The 17139-nt window shown below is 41.3% G+C and overlaps 1 protein-coding gene across 6 annotated transcripts in view; it reads left to right on the top strand.

The window, feature by feature from the left end:
- The window catches only part of LOC121864898 (tyrosine-protein kinase Fer-like), a 62870-nt gene that overhangs the window by 36076 nt on the left and 9655 nt on the right, over positions 1-17139 (top strand). For 2 of the 6 annotated variants that reach the window (XM_042364068.1, XM_042364062.1), the window contains 9 exons: positions 7703-7925; positions 8770-8943; positions 9768-9864; positions 12069-12261; positions 12784-12921; positions 14405-14662; positions 15220-15397; positions 16037-16075; positions 16827-16865. In XM_042364068.1, coding sequence (XP_042220002.1) covers positions 7710-7925; positions 8770-8943; positions 9768-9864; positions 12069-12261; positions 12784-12921; positions 14405-14662; positions 15220-15397; positions 16037-16075; positions 16827-16865 — 1332 coding nt within the window. In that variant the 5' untranslated portion in view covers positions 7703-7709. Of the gene's footprint in view, positions 1-2951; positions 3465-7702; positions 7926-8769; positions 8944-9767; positions 9865-12068; positions 12262-12783; positions 12922-14404; positions 14663-15219; positions 15398-16036; positions 16076-16826; positions 16866-17139 lie in introns of those variants that run through there. The other 4 variants (XM_042364067.1, XM_042364064.1, XM_042364063.1 and 1 more) reach the window with 4 other exon arrangements.

Below are 17139 nucleotides of genomic sequence, written 5' to 3'. Positions count from 1 at the left end.
GTGGTGGTAGTTGTGGTAGTAGTTGTAGTGGTGGTAGTTAGTGGTGGTAGTTGTGGTAGTCGTTGTAGTGGTGGTAGTTGTGGTAGTAGTTGTAGTGGTGGTAGCTGTGGTAGTAGTTGTAGTGGTGGTAGTTGTGGTAGTCGTTGTAGTGGTGGTAGTTGTGGTAGTAGTTGTAGTGGTGGTAGTTGTGGTAGTAGTTGTAGTGGTGGTAGCTGTGGTAGTAGTTGTAGTGGTGGTAGTTGTGGTAATAGTTGTAGTGGTGGTAGTTGTGGTAACCTTAGTAGTTTTGTAGTTGGGATGATGATGATGATGGTGATATTGATGATGATGGTGATGATGATTGTTTGTATAATGAGGAGAAAGTGTGAAGGAATTTAAATAACAACACGAACAATTAAGTGACTCATCTCTCTCTCTCTCTCTCTCTCTCTCTCTCTCTCTCTCTCTCTCTCTCTCTCTCTCTACGCGTGATTCAGAACTCGCTACACCCAAAATATTCTCACTATAAACATTCAAATTATAATATACTGTGTGTATGTGACGAGGTTTATATGAGTGTATGTGGATATTTACAAGTGTGCGGATGTGACTGTGTACGTAAAAATGTGTCTATGTATGTATGTATGTACGTATGTGTGTGGCAGCAACATATTCGTCATGGTGTTTACTACAGTTTATCTCCCAACCACAACTCCGGAAGCATCGTTACCAACAGCCAATCACGTTCTCCTTAGCATTTTCAACCGACCAATCCCCCGCCCTCTGTATCATCAGCTGATCCCCGTCGAGATTATGAATGACTACGGCGGCGGGCAGACCAGCTGTTGGCTTCAGTACGGTGCCAGACGTGGTCGTGGCAACATGTGGTCAAAGGGGAGAGGTTGTGGTTGGTATTGACGGAGGCGCTGAAGGAGAGAGAGACAGACAGAGATAGTTTGCGCGTGTTAGCATTAGTTAGACTCCTACTGTTATTTTACCCCCCTCCCACCCACCCACCCACTCTTTTTCTTAAGCTACCACTACTTACTGCCTTCCCACGTTCATTACCAACCCCACCCACCCACCCACCCACCCCCCACCCACCCACCCACCCCCTACTCCACCAACTACCCAGAAACCCACCCACCCACCGAACACATCAGCCCACCCAACCTATTAGAATCACCCACCACCCACTACATTCCTGCCACCCACAGTCATTACGTCCAATGCCCGCCCTCATTATCTACCCCCCCACTCTCTCTCTCTCTGCTTCCTTCTTCGTCTGTCATTCTCCCCTTCTTCTCTTCTCCTTGTCCCACCACCACACCTCCTTCATCTTCCTCATTTCTCACTCATTCTCTCTCCCCTCTTACCCTCATCTTCTCCCCTCATACCCTCATCTTCTCCCCTCACTGCCTGTATTCTTCCCCTCAACCACTGCCATTCCCCGAGATTTATGAGAGAGAGAGAGAGAGAGAGAGAGAGAGAGAGAGAGAGAGAGAGAGAGATTCCATCAGTCGTATATTTGTTCCTTAACTTTGACATACATACAGTACAATAATACACACACACCAAACAAGTCAACAGACAGACTGATTTAATAGCAATATAACACTTGTCAGTTTATAGAGACGTCTTCTTATGTCACCTTAACTACAGCTTGTCTTTCAAGGTCATCTTAACCCCTTGAGTACGATGACTTAACCCCTTGAGTACGATGACTTAACTCCGGGAATAGAATATGAAGAAGTCCCCAAACGTACGATGTTATTGTACTCAAGGGGTTAAGTTATTGTACTCAAAGGGTTAAATCATAGTTAGCTTAAGTCATCGTACTCAAGGGGCTAAATCATCGTACTCAAGGGGCTAAATCATCGTACTCAAGGGGTTAAATGTACTCAATGTATTAATCTATCACTTTTACCTGACACACAACACAATGTTTCCCAATATAGCTCAGGTCCTCCCCTTCACTGGTCCTTAAGTTGAATCTGCCTTTATAACTGCTGATGTAAGTTCATATCTATCTAACTCACTTAAACCACGATACAATGACGGATTTTCAAAGGTTCACAAGATAGATTTTCTTCTTTAACTGGTGATGTGAGAATGTGGTTTTTTTTCAGTGTGTTAACTTAAGTGAGTCAGATACGTTCTCACATCACCAGTTAGGAGGGAAATTTTACTTGTGAATCTTTGAGAATCTGTTTTAGTGTCGTAAATCTTTAAAGAAAAAGCTCCCCGCGTTCTCACAGCACCAGTTGGGGAGGAATGAGAGAGGGGAGGATTGTTAAGAAGTGGTGTTCCGGGTGACGGTCTGAACTCACCGAGGGGAGGTGTTTGAGACGTCACGAGGGGAGAGTAAATTGGTCTTTTCAGATTCCCTTCTTCGGAGACGGTGTGGAGTAGAGCAGGGAGGGGGGGAGTTGAAGAGGAAGGAGTGAGGGGAAAGGGGGGAGTGTGAGAGAGGGGAGGAAGTGGAGAGAGATGAGGTTGTAGAGATAGGGAGAGAAGAGCGCCGAGAACCCCTTCATTAAACACACACACCCAGACACCTCACCCCATCACACACACACCCCCACACACACCCCCACACACACACCCCACACACACCCCCACACACCCCCACACACACCCACACACACACCCCGCACCTCACCCCACCCCTCCCAGCCGACCACTGCCCGTCATGGGGGTAGATTGTCTCTATGAGGGCCAATTCCTTCCAATCTCGCCGCCACAGTTTCCAGTCTTTCCCAGAAACTGATTCCTGACGCCTCTACACTCTTAACCTTGGCCTTCTGGCGCCCACGGACGAAGAGTATAATTAAATAAGACCTTAAAACAGCGTCTGGAGTAGCGAAGGAGGTGATTAGGGAGTGGAGAGAGAGGTAAAAAGCGATAATGATTGAGGGAGGGACGGGGCCGTGCTGTGTGACATACCCCAACTAGTGGGTAGCTCCACCCTAGCCCAGTCGACGTCTGGGGCGACGAGTGACCAGGGGAAACTAATGTAAACGATACTAACATAGTGTTTTGTCGCAGCCGCCATCAGTGCTGTAATGCTCTACTGTCCCGCGTGGGTGTAGTGTAACCTGTGTCGGTGTTGGAGATCCACACGTGGTGATGCCTGTGTATACAAACTCACAGATACACATTGTAACACAGTAAGACGAGAGGTCAGTGATGCACATGGTGACGCTTGAGACTCACTGGACCACGCGGCACTACATTAACGTCTTCAAGTTGTCATGTTAATCAGCCTGTTGATGTTAACCACGTTGATGTGTCGTGTACAGTGACGCTCCCGACCCCGTGACGTGTTCAGGTCATCAGCGATTTACAGTGTAACTTGAATAGTTCTGGAAATTTGTAACAGTGACTTGGAAGGTTGAGTCGTGGTGCTGGTGGCGGCACACAGACATGGAGCTGCTCTCTCATATTTACGGGTTCCAGTACCGCTTGTGGAACTGGTGGCACGGGTGAGTGTATGTCCTGTGTACTGGGGCGGCCGACACCTACACCCCTACACTTACACTCTATCTACTGGTATAGTCTTTACCTACACTCCTACACTTAATCTGACTGCTTATGTGTACTGAGTCAGACCGTATCTACACCCCCTACACTGAATCTATATACTGTGTACTGACCTACTGTAGGCGACATATACTGTACACTGATACACTTACACTACACTCAACACCCACACCTCACCCCTTACACTCACTCTGCGTTATGGGTGTACCAAAGATACCGGATATAAGCCCTAAGATGCCCCTGTGTCCACACCTGCCTACTAAGTCTTGAACTACTAATGGATTACTTCACCCTTTGAGGACGATGGTTAAACCCTTTGAGTATTAAGGATTAACCGACCTCAAAGGACTATTATTGAGCTATTACAAAGGGTTATTACTTGAAACAACGTCCTCAAAGGGTTATTACTTGAAACATCGTCCTCAAAGGGTTATTACTTGAAACATCGTCCTCAAAGGGTTATTACTTGAAACATCGTCCTCAAAGGGTTATTACTTGAAACATCGTCCTCAAAGGGTTATTACATGAACGTTTCGTCCTCAAAGGGTTAAGGGTGTATTATGAGAGTTCTGGGTGTAAGGGTGTGTCGCTGGGGGTGTTGTAAGTAATTGTGGGTGTACTTAACATTCTTGTGTAATGTTTTAAGTACAGAGTGTTAACAGAGTCCCCTTGATGTTTGTGTTTACAGAGTTATTATTATTATTATTATTATTATTATTATTATTATTATTATTATTGTTGTTGTTATTGTTATTATTATTATTATTATTATTGTTGTTGTTGTTGTTGTTATTATTTTATTATTATTATTGTTATTTTTATTATTATTATTTTTATTATTATTTTGGTTATTATTGTTATTATTGTTTTTTATTCCACCAATCATTCAATCCGTCGTAAGTTTTTCCATGAACCCACAAAATTTTCCTTTACTTTTCAAACTGATTAGAAGTGATTAGCTAATATCTTCATCGTCCCAATCTCCTTAATAACTAATACCCAGATGTCATAACTTAAGGGAAATAAAAGTAAATCAATTAATTCCGAATCTTCTGCACAACTTCCAATCCCTGATGAGAGACTTTCACTCATCCTCCCAATAGCCTCAGGAAATGTCGCCTCGCTCCACCCCGAATCTTTCCAGTGATTTGTAACCTTTCCAGTTGTTTATACTTTGACACACACACACACACACACACACACACACACACACACACACACACACACTTCTCAGAAACACCAACGACTCTTTGTGACACATCTTGTGAACTGGTGTACTTAAAGGGGGGGTGTACTAGGCTCCCATGAGAAAGGAACTCTTAAGGGTCAAAAGTGGCACTTCCTGTTGAGGCCAGAGTGCCAGTGCCCACCGCCTTGACAGGTATTTAAAGTACCCTGTTTGACCCTCATTGAAACTTGTCATCTAAGTCGTTGGTAGGTTAGGTTAGGTTAGGTTAGGTTAGAGTGGTGTAGGTTGGGTTGTGTTGGGTTGGGGTTAGAGTGAGTGTAGGTTAGGTTGTGTTGGGTTGGGTTAGGTTAGAGTAGTGTGGGTTGGAGTTGTGTTGGGTTGGGTTAGGTTAGAGTAGTGGAGGTTAGGTTGTGTTGGGTTGGATTAGGTTGTATTTGGGTTAGAGTTAGAGTAGTATGAGTTAGGTTGTGTTGGGTTGGGTTAGGTTGTGTTGGGTTAGGTTAGGTTAGAATCTAAGTCGAGGTTCTCTGTTAGTGTTGTGCCTCGCCTCGATGCTGTGGTGGTGGTCTGTAGCATTCAGTTCACCTTCCCTCCGTGATCCTTCCTTCCCTCAGTCTGTACAACCCTTCCATCCCTCCCTTGCCTCATTCCTATCCCCTCCCCCAATGCATCCCACCTCCCTCTTTCTTTCCCCCTCCTTCCTTCCCTCCCCCGCCACCCCTCTCTCTTTCCCCCCTTCTTCCCTCCTTTCTTTCCTTCCGTCTCTCTATCCTTCTGCCCCCCCTCCCTCTCTACGTGTGCTATACGGGGAAAGTATAGAAGTATAACTAACACTTTCACTATTGTTATTAAGAGTCAATATAGCAATCTCTCTACTGCTACGAGGAGAAAGTACAGTATAACACTTTCTACACCCCAGTAACACAGAGTTGTTTTAGTGGCAAGTGAGGAAGGGTTCAATTGGCACATAATAATTACAGTCAGAGACAAATGCGTAATTACAGCGTACCAATTGTACTAAACCACTACAGCAGCCATCTTGTAATGTTATGTAGACTGAGTGACGTTATACGCTAAGGTGATGATGTCATCTTGAGGTATGACGTAATTATTATTGTTGTTATTGTTATTATTGTTATTGTTATTATTGTTATTGTTATTATTGTTATTGTTATTATTGTTATTGTTATTATTGTTATTGTTATTATTGTTATTTTATTTATTTTTTTATTTAATTATTATTATTATTATTATTTTTATTATTATTATTATTGTTGTTGTTGTTTTTGTTGTTGTTGTTGTCGTTTACAACCACACGCACGTTAAACACTGTACCCACAACACGTTTACCTGGTGCTCATTAGTGGTTGTACCTGACCGTGCTAGTCACCTGAGCTCGTACACCTGTGGGGGGGTGACGCTTTCTCCATCTCCCACACTGTAGGAGGGTGGCTGCTACCGTGGCCTCTCTCTCTCTCTGTGTATTGTGTGTATGTAGGGTGTAGTTAGTAGATGAGGTCAACGATAGACATTTAACATATAGATAGATAATTTATTAGTCTGTCAGTATGAAATAAGGATCAACTGATTGAGGGAGTGAGTGTGTGCGTGGGAGGGGAAGAGACATAAAAGGGAGAGAATAAAGGAGAGAGAGAAGGGAATGGGGAAGACATCTACCCCCCCCACACACTGAAAACACTATATCAATGTCACACGACGGCGCCTAAGGTCACAGCTATCATCCCCCACAACACAACCCGGAATTACCAACCATAACAATGCTCATTTCTTATTACTACTACCCCACCAATCACAGACCCTTGAGCAGCCATTACCGGAAACTAGATCAGGGTCGTGTACTGTTATGCATGTTATTTATTGATATTGTGAAAGCTAAATCAGGGTTGTGTTACTGTTATAATATTATTAAATTTATTTTATGAAGATTAGATCAGGGTCGTTTATATTTATATGTCTGTGTATATGGAGAGAGAGAGAGAGAGAGAGAGAGAGAGAGAGAGAGAGAGAGAGAGAGAGAGAATCACCCTTGACGTCATCATAAGGGACAGGTCTCGGGCAATAAGGTGTAACTCACTAAATAGTTGATTGGCTGCAGACAGGTAAGTGAGTGGCGGCAGGTGGCGGCCAAGAATAGCTCTATCGATGAGGGGAAGTGGGGGGCGGGAGAGAGAGGGATGGACGAAAGGAGAGTGGGAGGGAGAGGGGAGGAAGGATGAGAGGGAAAGGAGTGGGTGGCGGAAGGATATTTCTTGTGTATTTTGTGGTATGTTTATGTATTTTCCTGTATATCTGTGTTTGTGTTTCATCAAGGTTTATTTTGATGCCACGAATGAAAGTTTTAATATCTAGTCGGGTTTAATATATGTGTTTTGTGGATCCGATACAGTTGGTAAGTTTGTGTGTGTTTACTTAAGAGTTTGCCGCCCTGGTGCATAGACTGTTTTGTTTGTCTATATTATTTCTCACATTCTGTTTCTCTTTCCTTTCCTGTCTCTTCTCTTCTTTCCTCTTTTATCTTCTTCATCCATTTCTTCCCAATTATATCCTCCTTCTTTTCTCTCCCTCTCTCATTCCTCCTTCTCTCCCCTTTGGTTCCCTCTCCCCTTTTGTTCCCTCTTCCTCCCCCCTCTCTCTTTCTCCTTTGAATCCACTTTTCTACTCAAACTTTCTTTCTCCCTTTCATCTTTTCCTCCTCCTCATCTCAATCATACTCTCCCTACCCATTAATCTCCTCTCCTTCCTCTCCTACCTCTCCTCCCCCTCCCCCTCCTTCCCCCCTTCCTCCCCTCCCCCCCTCACCACTGCTCTGAGACCTTATCATCAAAGTTGAAATTAGTCTCTCTCTCTCTCTCTCTCTCTCTCTCTCTCTCTCTCTCTCTCTCTCTCTCTCTCTCTCTCTCTCTCTCTGCTCTCCCTCACCCCATACACCCCCATTTCTGTACTTCCTAACCTCCCCCATTCTCCCCATAGGTCGGTGATGGGGTTCAGTGCATCCCTACAGGGGGAGACAAGCCATGCGGCCCTGTTGGCTCGCCAGGACGCGGAGTTACGCCTCCTGGACACGATGCGCAGAGTGTTGGTAGCGCGGGCCAAATGCGACAGGGACTACGCCGCCGCACTAACGCAGCTTGCTCACACGGCCGCCAAGATGGACGCCCCGGATAATGTACTGGACGACTCTCATCTTCATAAGGTGAGAGAGAGGGAGCTGACGAGAAGGAATGCAAATGATACAGGATACATGCAGTCATCGAGCCAGCGTCCATGCTCGAGTGAACAGTTTCCCCTTAACTGAATTTTACTCCCACGTTTTCTCTCGTTTTATATTTTTATGTTTTTTTTTAATAATCTCTCGGGGCCGTAATTGTAAACATAAAAAATAAATTAATGCTTTTTAAGTCATGTTAATTATGTTAGTGAGTTTGTATTCACTTTTATTTTATTCTAAGGGAACCTGCGTTTTTTTTAGAATCCGACTTAATTAACTTAATAAGTAAGTTACTGACAAACGGGACGGATTTATATAAGGAGACAACGAGTAGAAACATCCACACATCTTTAAATCCTCAAACTTAAATAACTAAACATAATATAAAATGGGTTTCTTAGTATCTTTATTAATTCACAAGAGTTCTGTCTCACTGACTATTTAATTGTTGATGAACTAGTGTAAATTACTATCCTAGTTATGCACTTAAAAGACCTTGGGTGATGAAAGCGTTGTAATAACTTATAACAACATCAATAATTTACGTCACAACTATCTCCATTCACATTCATTCATTGTTCATGGTAAATATTCATTTTGTGTAATACTGCTGTAAAGTTGTGGATATGTGTATAAAGTAGGTATAAGTGTGGTGGTTATTTCTGCCTCTTGTCTTAACTTTTGAACTGTCACTTTCTACATTTTTCTTACTTAAACTCGACACAACTTGACAGCTCAGTCGGGTAGGTCACTTCTCTTACTAGTGAACTGACAGGTGTTGGTTGAGTGGCTGGATGATTTATTTCGTGTTGTATAATATCATCCCCAGGCGTGGCGGATGATGGTTGAGGGGTTGGATGAGTGGAGCAGTATCATGCGACAGAACGCGGACACACTGGTTGTAGATACTGTGGACAAACTGGCCGCCCTCATCACGGAGAAGCGAGCCTCTAGGAAGGTCTACTACGAGGAACACCAGAGGATTACCAATGAAGTTACTAGAGTGAGTATTGTTGTTGTTAAGAGTAGTAATAGTAGTTGTAGATTTAGTGGTAGTAGAAGTAATAGTGATGTAGTATTAGTAGTTGTAGTATGTAGTATTAGGAGAAATAGTAATACCAATTGTTGAAGTAGTAGTAGCAAGGGCGGATCCAGGGGGGTCCGGACCCCCCCTTTTCACCAGAAAAGTCCAATACTTTTTCTTTAATGCAGTATTGTACTCAGGCATTTATTTAAAGTAAAAAGTATTTACTACTGACTTTAGAATATCTTCTAATATCAAGTGCGCATGGTTTCAAAATGGCCATAATATTGGTCAGATTTGCTGTGCTCGCCGTGTTTCCCCACCCATAACCCTCCTTTTGATATTCCTGGATCCGCCCCCTGAGTAGTTGAAGTAATTAGTGGTAGTAGTACTGTAGTATTAGTATTTTTATTACTAGTAGTAGTATTGATATTTGTAGTAGTAGTAGCAGATATTGACTATGAGGCAACAGTCACTGAATGCCGCATGGATCTGCGGCTCAACTAACTCAACACAGCTCGGATAGCTACTTATGTATGAGGATATTTAATATTAAGGTAATAAAATGGCGACGAAGGTAATGGCTATAAGGGGTGGATGGAGGCCATTATATGAAGAAAAAAAGTAATAATACAATTAGTAGTAGTAGTATAAAAAGTAGAATTATTAGTAGTAAAAGCATTAGAGATAGGGATGTGGATGATGAATTGATGATAATGACCCAACTCTGTCTTGTGATGTGGAGTTATAAGAATTCAACACATTCCTTATTTACAGCATAATAATAATGATTTACTCCGCAGTTACAAGAAGCTGTAGGGAAGTCTAAGAACAACTATGAACAAGCACTTGAGCACTACAAGACTTCTAAAACTAAATACGAAGACCAGTTCCTCAAAGGTAAGAAGAATGTCTTTATTTTTTACTTCTGACAATTTCTCTCATCCTAGTTGTAATTCGTAATAATAATAATAATAATAATAGTAATAATAACAACCCTTATTGAGTAAAATCATCTGCGTGTACCTGGGCAACTCAAGGTTAGTCTAGGGTAGATAATCACCAGTTTATTTTTATCCTCTTCGCCGTTGATCGATCTGTGGCCAGTCGGTCTATTAAGAGGGGCTATTATTATATATATCGTTGAAACTTTAATATGCCATGAATCTATAAACAACATGAAATAATAATAATTGTAGTAATAATAATAATAATAAGAAGAAGAAGAAGTTAACCTGCAATCTGGCTCCGAGAGTGAACGGTTGTGAAGGTTTCAAGTGTGAACGCCAGTAAAGATAAACGCTAGTGAAATTGATCACCAGTATAGATGAACGCCAGTGAAAATGATCGCCAGTAAAGATGAACGCCAGTGAAAATGATCGCCAGTAAAGATGAACGCCAGTGAAAATGATCGCCAGTGAAGATGAACGCCAGTGAAGATGAACGCCAGTGAAAATGATCGCCAGTGAAGATGAACGCCAGTGAAAATGATCGCCAGTAAAGATGAACGCCAGTGAAAATGATCGCCAGTGAAGATGAACGCCAGTGAAAATGATCGCTAGTAAAGATGAACGCCAGTGAAAATGATCGCCAGTGAAGATGAACGCCAGTGAAAATGATCGCTAGTGAAGATGAACGCCAGTGAAGATGAACGCCAGTGAAAATAAACGATCGCCAGTAAAGAACGCCAGTGAAAATGATCGCCAGTAAAGATGAACGCAGTGAAAATGATCGCCAGTAAAGATGAACGCCAGTGAAAATGATCGCCAGTAAAGATGAACGCCAGTAAAGATCGCCAGTAAAGATGAACGCCAGTGAAAATGATCGCCAGTAAAGATGAACGCCAGTAAAGATGAACGCCAGTGAAAATGATCGCCAGTAAACATAAACGCCAGTGAGAATAAATGTCAGTCAAAATGATCGTTTGTAAAGATGAACGTCAGTGAAAATAAACGCCAACAAAAATGAACACAAGTAAGTTCAGTTGTGGGGTATGGGATGTTGGGTTCACACTCAGGATGGGATGGAGAAAGGAAACTCAATGTGCTCTCTGTACACATGTTGTATTGGGTGTACAGTTCAGCTTGGTGCTGGGAAGTGGCAGCGTGGTTACAAGCCTGATGTAGAGAGAGCTGGTTGGTGAGGACGCTCAGAGGAGGACCTGCTTGTGGGTCGCCATGCTCGCCGGCGGGAGCGGGAGCCGCCAGGCAGGAGAGGAGGAGGTGTTACTTGAAGACTGGCTGTAGGTAGAAAGAGAGAGGTCACCACGAGGTCAGGTCTTATATAGCGGAGGTAGGCGTGGCTTAATAGTTGACCTCCGTCATGTAAGGCGGCGCTGGTTGACCGATTATGACTTCCAAATACACTAAGTGCATGACAAGAACAATAATTTTACCACATTCAGTTGACAGTAAATACCCAGTACTTGCTAACAGTGTGTAACAGAGACGTGACCGACCACCTAAGTGACTAACAGATCGATTATTGGCGAAGAGGATAAAATTAAAAAGTAAGCCACCAGATGCTTATTTCCAGTAGTCCTTAATATTGTGTAATATTGTATTCAGGTCAACTGGTAAGATAAATTTAATGCAAAATGATGTCTATTTTACCTTCTCCATTTGTCTTTTAACTGCCACAACTTTTCTTGGTCGCGGCTGTCATATCATTATGCCATGGCGGGAGTTACCTGTCTACCGGTATGTCTTTTGTACACCGGCTGTCATTTAAGTCATTACTACAGAATCTTCTCAACTGCTGCAATTGCCTGGAATCACCTGAAGATTAGACACTCCAACTTATTTCACCAAAGCTTAACCTAAACTAACCTAACTTTACCTACGGTAATCTAACCTAACGACCTCACCAAACCTAGTCTAACTTAACCTACTGTAACTTGACATACATGACCTAACCAACCCCCAGGTAGCATTAGGATAGTTAATCTTCAGGTGAAATATGCTGGGGTGTCTAATCTTCAGGTGATCCTTTCTGTGACATTACCACTTCATGCACTTTACTCATTCTGTCAAGTAATATTAGACAACAGTAGTGCAGTAATAGTAGACGGCAGTAAAGGGTGTTCATATTTACCACCCCTCAAGGTAAGCCGGGGCGTAAGCTGGACGAGTTGAAGGAGCGTTATCAGAAGGCGTGTAAGAAGCTTCACCAAGTGCACAATGACTACGTGCTGCTGCTGTGTGAGGCGGCGGACTACGAGAGAGACTTCCGTACGGTTCTACTTCCTGGTTTACTAGAGTACCAGGAACGGGTGCAGGAGGACATGATTGATAAATGGTAAGGCTTCCCCCAGACCCAGTCAGTCACTTACTTCGCTGCAGGTGTTTTTGGTAATATAGTGCAGTACAGTACTCTGCAAGACTCGCGTGTAGCACACTTTTAGACTTTCTTATAAAATCATCATATAAGTTTACAAACGTTTTGGCATGTACTATATTTAGACTATGCAGGCATACAGTTCAGTATGTGTTCAGACAATGCACGTACAGTATACAGTGTACAATACATAGACCATGGAAGTATACAGTACAGGTACATGTATTCCAATAACTCAACAAACATTTGGAATTAGGTATATTTTCTCTTGTAACTACTGTAGGTGTTGTTACTGTACTACATAAAATGAAAACCAGAATAAATTATCTCATTCCTTGAGGATAATTCTTTTGTAAGTGTGGAATTAAAAGCATTTGTTCTTGAAGTTAAATTAAATTCCTTAGTAGTACTCAATGATCATTTATTAAGTTAAGATTTAAGAACTCTTGAGATATTAAAAGATAACAAATACTTTTTTTTCAGGCGTTCAATACTAACAGAAGTGTGTGAGCTGACAGACACAACACAGGGAAGGTACGCCCAGCTGCAGACAGAAGTGGTCTCCTCCGTGTCGGCCATCTCACCCAAGTCTGAGTACTCGTCCTTCTCAGAGACCAATAAGTGAGTACAGGAGAGGAGAGCAGGAAGGTACCTTGGGCTGGGTCAACACTGCTCTGAGTTATGGGATGATATAAACATTGATTCGATATTTCACTATAAAGACATTTTCAGTAATGTGTTGCTCTCTGGCAAAAGTATTTTATATTCACTTGACTTATTATGTTTATTAGTTTATGTATTCAGTTCAGTTGAAAGATTAGTCTTCATGGCAATCTGATTGTGTTAGCTTCTCTGACGTTATTTGCTGTATTTAATTTTTCTTATTTTATCATGGCATATACTGTACATTTACAGAAGATTTAGAGATGTGAAATTAAGCTTATTATCTCCTCTGCTTTTCTGTGGATGGATAAAAATTATTATTTGTTTTTTATCTCATATGATACAATTCTTTTCAACAAACTTATCATGAAGGTTTGTTCTTAGCCAAGTCCTTTATAATCATTTGCTAGTGTCATAGGACTTATTCTGTCCATCCAATAAAACTTTCTGTACTCTTTAAGATCATGACTCTGATAAGCTTACGGTATGTTCAAGTTTATCCCCAGTAAAGTTCTTTTAAATGTTCTTTGTGTTCTTATGGCTATCATCATGTTATAGGACTTTCCATCAAAACTTTCTGTACCCTTTCTCTGCTGTCTTCAGGAGTATGTTGGCTGAGCCGGTAAAGTTTGAGTTCAGCGAGGACCTTCTTGGGTTAGCATTACCTTATGGATGTCAAATCTCGTCACTTAAAGTACATTAAAGAGAATTTGAAAATTTATATACAGGGTAGTTGTCATGAAGGAGGAAGTGCTTTAATCAATATGAAAATATCTATAGTTTTGAATTATTTTATCATTCTGTTAAGTACAGTATGTGGTGTGAAAGTATTTTATGAGAGTCTTAATGAGGTGTGGGTAGCTTGAGGAGGTGTACTAGGACACAGGCTGTGCTTTATGAATGCTAAAATTGGCACACATTTAAAACAAAAAATGGTGTTTTGGTATGAGGGACATCAGACTCATACTAGTGTTTAAAAGGAAAGTTGATCTGTGCTGTACTGTTTGTGAGTCTGAATTAGAGAGATGTACAGTTCTCATACAGTACTATACGGTGCTATGTTGGGGGATTATTACTAAAACTCAAAATCTTGTGGTAACTTTAGATAATGTTGAAGAGGAATGTTATATGTGAAGTTTATTTACCTGCACATTCTCCTTCATTCCAAATTTAATGTACTGCACTGTGCTGTATTTAATAAGTAATAAATCTTAAAGTTAACATAAGAGTTCTTGATACTGTATTGGTTTGACACGAGATTTGACTTGGATTGATAATGAGATATCTTTTGTACCCTGCGATGGTTTGTCCCTAACTTCCCTCATCAGTGCTGCTTCCTTCCCTCCCTTTGTGAATACACTACTGTAGATATTTGATGTCTTCTTATTAATGATATTTCCTCCACTTCGCTTAGCCATAACACTGCCACTTACACCATCAGGAGCTCACCGCCTGACCCTGTAACCTTCGAGTTCTGCAACAAACTTCTTGGAGATGGCGTTGGATCCCTTCAGGCGGGTCAGCTGGCCGTCGACTCCCTCACGGTCGACTCCTTACGACTCAGACTTAGTGACATTGAACACAGGTTACACGAAGTCTCGACGGAACTTCGGGAGAAACAAAACTTATTAAATCAACACGAAACAGAAGTGGTTAATATCAAGAAGAACTCTTTACAGGATACAGGTATTGCATCCAGGTATGTGTGCCACTGTTAACATGTTGAAAAATATAAGGACTTTATTGTACTATACTGTATCAATTTAAATGCGTCGTAGTCCTAGTGTCCCCCAAACTAAAGTAGTTGACAAGGTTTGTAATCACTAAATGAAATAGTTGAAAGGTTTTCCCTCTGTATGTTTTGGGGTTATTTTTAGTATTATAGACCTTGATTTTTATTGTTTAGCATCCTGGGGGAGGATTTAGGAATGTTTTGCTTTTCATCCATTTGTACAGCCATCCATCCATCCAGTTGTGTGTTGTGATGGCATATACAGATAGCTTTGGCTTGTAGCATTATAGCCATACTAAATTTGTAACTTGATCACAGTAGAATCTCAGAAAAGTAAAAAAAAAAATTGGTACAGGGGTGTATCAGTAATGTCTAAAGTTATGACTCATTCCAGTATCTATGGTGAGTACAGTATTTTACATTACAGTACAGTACCTCATACTGGTGTCCCGATAATTGTTGTCGTATGTGATGTACCGTAACTTGTCATGGTCTTCACCCAAAAGAAAATGTCACTCCCACAGATTACTAGTGCTAAAGCGAGCCAGCGATGTCCTACGCCGTGAACTAAACGAGTTACGATGTAAGGAGTCGTGGCTGCAACACCAACGCAGTCTCATTCATGACCCACTGGCAGCACTGGGCTGTGAAGAGGCCCCTCAACCCTGGGAGGCGGCTCAGGGACAAGTCAACGGAGACTCGGTAAGTCACTCAACCACATGAGTAACCTTATGTTAGAAGTGCGTGTGTGAGGAGTGATATATTCAGTGCAGTATAAGATATAGTTATGGTTTATTGTGTACAATTATCATTTGGTTGAAGTCACAGTTAATTCTTTCCTTGACTCTTGAGTATTGATTATTATTTTGGGTTAGTTGAGAGACATGGCACAAACTAAGGGATAATATCAGGTCTCTGGTATTCATTTATGTTTCTCAAATGTTATAAATTATTTTAATATTATTACAAATCGGGTACAGTACAATATTTATATAATTTGTATTTGGGTTTCATATAGTGACTGTTGATGCATAAAATTACTGCTTAGCATTTACTGGATATATCTTTTGAATATAATATTTAACTCATGTATTTTAAGCTTCTTTAATGTAACTTTTTTTAAATATAACTATTGATTGATGCATTAACATAACTTCTCTAATAGACCAAGATAAAAGGCTTAGTTAATATAAGTCAGAAATAAAATAGCCAATAATTGATGCTTCAACATAATATAACTTGTTTAACTTAATGTGAGTCAGTGTAAAATAGCCAATAATTGATGCTTTAACTTCTCTTCATAGGTCAAGCAATAAGCAATAATGCATCTCCACCTTACAGGGTTTCAGATCAAAGTCTTTACTGTCGTTGAATTTTGCGGTACGTTGGTGCATCCGGTTGAGGAATGTCTGGTGCTCATTCTGTCTGTCTGTCTGTTTGTCTGTTAAGTTTCGTTGTTTGTGTTACGAGGACTTTAATTAGCGGTACTGGACTCACACTGGTATAAAATTAGAACCCCCATCCTCCAAGTTGTTTATCTAACCCTTCTCTTCCTTCTCAGTAGTGTGGTGGCCCCTTTGTTATAGTGTACAGATAGTTTTATTACACACAGCTTACAATTTGTTTATTTTATTCATTGATTAATTTTTTGGGGATGTACATGTACTGTTTTTATGTTGTTCATGTAATTTGATATTCGGTAGTATAATTTTTTTTTTAGAGAGTACAGGTATTAACCCTTAAACTGCAGCTATTGTCAGTGAAGTTTAGCTGTAGGGACGGCAGCCATCATCATTGGAATTTAGCTGTAGGAGTGGCAGCCATCATCAGTGGAATTTAGCTGTAGGGACGGCAGCCATCATTAGTGGAAATATCATGTTCCTCACAGAGGCAGGAGGGGGTGAAGAGTAGGGAGTTCTTAGCTGCCGGTTAAGTGTTAATAACTGAGTACTTTACAATACAGAATGTACTTATGGAATGCATACAAGTTGCTTTGTAATTTAAAACATTGGTTCCTTCTTCTCTTCTCCACACAGTATATAATATTGTTACTTTTAAAGCTAATAAACTAAGTAGATATCCTCAGAACACACAGTCACAGCAGCTCACCAGAATCGCTTTTCACTTGCAGGGTCTAAAGTCCAATTCCATACTGGCCCTCAATTTTCTGGTATGTAAGAGTATATAATGTTTCACCTCTTGTCCCCACACTGAACCTCTGTGTGTGTGTGTGAGAGCAATAATATAACTGGAGACAACCCACTACGCTAACTGGTGGACGACATGCACCACTTAACTCAATGTTTACACTGGACACTGACGATGAGGATTTACCATACACAGAAGGTCTTGAGGAATTTTGAAGGGGCTTTAGGTCAAGGGGCTGACGATGCCTTCCACACTGTAAATTTGTCAACAAGTGGGACAAACTATATTGATTTAAA

Source organism: Homarus americanus, unplaced genomic scaffold, assembly GCF_018991925.1.
Source record: "Homarus americanus isolate GMGI-L3 unplaced genomic scaffold, GMGI_Hamer_2.0 scaffold2539, whole genome shotgun sequence".
Lineage (NCBI taxonomy): Eukaryota > Metazoa > Arthropoda > Malacostraca > Decapoda > Nephropidae > Homarus > Homarus americanus.
The sequence above is the reverse complement of the archived record's forward strand: the minus strand, read 5'-3'. Positions and strand labels throughout refer to the sequence as shown.